The 2,823-nt window shown below is 44.6% G+C and overlaps 1 protein-coding gene across 1 annotated transcript; it reads right to left on the bottom strand.

Annotated features, from left to right (window-relative positions):
• Positions 1–6: 6 nt before the first annotated feature.
• LOC105564705 lies at positions 7–516 on the bottom strand (the record flags this gene model as incomplete). Its single annotated transcript, XM_012017292.1, has 1 exon — positions 7–516. A coding segment is annotated over exon 1 (510 nt), but the record flags the coding sequence as incomplete, so codon positions are not given.
• Positions 517–2,823: the final 2,307 nt, after the last annotated feature.

The following is a 2,823-nucleotide window of genomic DNA, read 5'->3' as shown; positions in this document are numbered from 1 at the left end:
ATTAACCAGGACCAGACCGTGCGCCGCCGCCCAACGAGCCAAGGCCCTGCCCCTCCCGTTGTCACGCCGGGAACCCCAACTCGTGTGCCACGAGTTGAAGTCCCCGGCCACGAGGACCGGCTTGGGACTCAGACTCAGGACTACTTGTCCCAAGTCCTCCAGCCAGCCCTCGAACGGGGCAAGACTCTTGGTGGGCCTTAAATATACCCCCACGACCGCGATGGGCCCCCATTGGACGGCCACGTGCCGTGCACCACTCGCGATGGCGGTCGTGTCGGGGCCTCCCGGCACCGACCGCCATCGCATCGCGACCGAGTCCCCCGCAGCCCCATCGTCGACAGCCCAACAGGGTCTGCCGTCTCTGGGGGGGCGGTGGGGCTCGGCCACGATTGCCAACGTGAATCCCCATCCCACCATGCTTTGCTGGAGAAGGTCCTGCGCATGGCGGGAATGATTCACGTTGGCCTGAAGTAGGCCAAATCCGCCTAGTATCGGGCGGGGGGGATGTCGAGGCATTTCTAGGCCTTATCCCCCCCGTCCGATAGGGCCTCCACTTCCATGGCCTCCGCGCCATCGGGGGCCTCTTCCTTGCGCGCCGCCTGGCGCGGTTGGCGTCGCGGCTTGGGCGATTCTTCGCCCAGTCCGCTGCGCGACTCCCCCCGTTCCTCCTCCGCCGGCTGGGCTTCAGCCGAGGGGGGAGGCCTGCCATAACCTACACATTTGAAGGAAATTCACTAGACGGCGCGTCCATTGGGCAGAAGCCATAAATTTTGCCGCGCGGCAAAAGTTGGATCGATTTCAACATTTTCGGCGCGGCGGAAGTTATGTATCTATTTCTTCCGAGTAAGCAAGACGTTGATTGGTTATCGCAGTATTCCCTAGCCAATTTCCGCCGCGCGGCAAACGCTGCCGCGTCTAGTAGGCAGGAGCCATAACTCGTCTAAAACATGAATGTAAATCGTGGTACTTTGTCGCGGTTACATCTCGTTTACGCACCGCGCTTTTAATTATGTATCGATTTCGTGTAATCTGTTCCATTTTCGGGAAAAGAGAGAAATTTATGCGACTTCGGCGTTCGCGCTGTAATTCGCTCTGTCCTTCGCATCTTGAACGGGCAGGAAGTAAAGAAAGTCGCTTATCGCACGTCTTTACATTATGTAAATGTAATCGAAAATTTCCTCGATAAACTGTTGCAATTAATAACAACTATTTATGGTAATTATACACTAGTAATAACTACTTCTTTACCGCAGATTATACTTCCGATGCTCGCATGTTGTGATTTATATCGCTAATTCAAAAGTGATTTATCCATTCTCCGAATAAAAAATGCAAGTTGTTAGTTTGAGTAATTTGTATGACAGAAAGTCACGCGATATTTGTTAATAATATTTCGTGCGTTTCGCGGTATGTCACATCGCGTACGGGAGTGCCCAAAATTTCGCGCGATCGATGATTTTCGCGAGTGAGTGTTGTGTTGTGTGAGTGCAACAAGGAAAGGAGAGGCGGAGGAGGTCTAGAGGCATCGGGCAACGGCGGAGAAAGCGTGAGGTAAATGTCTTACATTTTTATGTTATCTGTTACTTGTGCGAAATAAAGCATCTGTTCTGTGTTTTTATTTGATTTATTCAATTGATTCGAATGAGAATTCGAACAAGATTTAGAGACAAAACCATACATATAAAATTTGTGAGTTTATATTTAAAAAGAAGACTTTTTCAGTATTTTTTCTATATAATTATTATAATAAATACCGATTTTAAAAAAAATATAAAGTATAATTAATACAATAATTTCGATTTTACATAATTAGTCTATAATAATCATATACGTGTACATATTTGTATTTTTACAGTTTAACATATATAGTTAACGATGTACAACTCTGCTGTTGCGAATAGTATCAGTGAGTGATAAATTACTTTTTATTTTAAATTGACGTTGTGCGCATACAATTACTTCTTTGTATGTATACAAATTCTTAAAAATATACAATGCTCAAGTACAAACTACGTGTGTGTTTTGTCATTTCTAGTAAACTATAAAAGTGAGATGAGGAAACAATATTCATATTACAAGCACAATTGTATCAATATTTTAAAATAACATTGCTACAACATTATTAAAGTAATATTGTAAAATAATGTCTGCAATATCTATGTAACATTACACTGCAATATGCAATGTTGCATCAATGTTGTTGCAAGCTTTTGTGTTGTATGGGGGGTTATTCAAACTTAATTTCAGGGTGCTAAATATTAATAAATATTAGTTATATGGAAAAGTTAATAAATTCAAAATAACGGAGTTAATATAGCGGATATCAAAAGTGAAAATTTAATAATTTTTATTTTTTATATCCGCTATTTTGAATTTATTAGAGAGGGGGAAAAGATGGCGTGGAGAAAAGAGGTTGGTGAAGGAGGTCAGTGAAAGAAGGGTCGGAAACGAGGTATAAGGGCGAGGTGAAAGGAAGGAGGAGGAAGTGATAGTGAGAGGAACGGGAGAGGAACAAGAGGACATGGAGGCGAGAAGAATAAGCGGAAGGCGGAGGAGAAATCGAGTGTGGAAAATGTGAAGCGGCATGAGTCGGCAGTTCGGGATCAAGGAGGAAGGAGGAGAGAGGGGAGCAGGGAAGGGGGAACAGACAGGGAGAGAGAAGAGGAGTGGTGGAGAGAAGAGAGCAGGGTTGGGCACGTAAAATACTCAATGTAAATTACACGGTTTTAGACATGTAAAATACTAGGTATTTTACGTCCTTAGTTTTTTACACATGTAAAATACGTCAACGCCGTATGCGCCCCTTCAGGCCGTTGCTAGAAC

The sequence above is a fragment of the Vollenhovia emeryi genome, unplaced genomic scaffold (genome assembly GCF_000949405.1).
Source record: "Vollenhovia emeryi isolate VEMERY1.0 unplaced genomic scaffold, V.emery_V1.0 DF943845.1, whole genome shotgun sequence".
NCBI classification, from domain to species: Eukaryota; Metazoa; Arthropoda; class Insecta; order Hymenoptera; family Formicidae; genus Vollenhovia; species Vollenhovia emeryi.
This window is presented reverse-complemented; position numbering and strand designations above follow the sequence as displayed.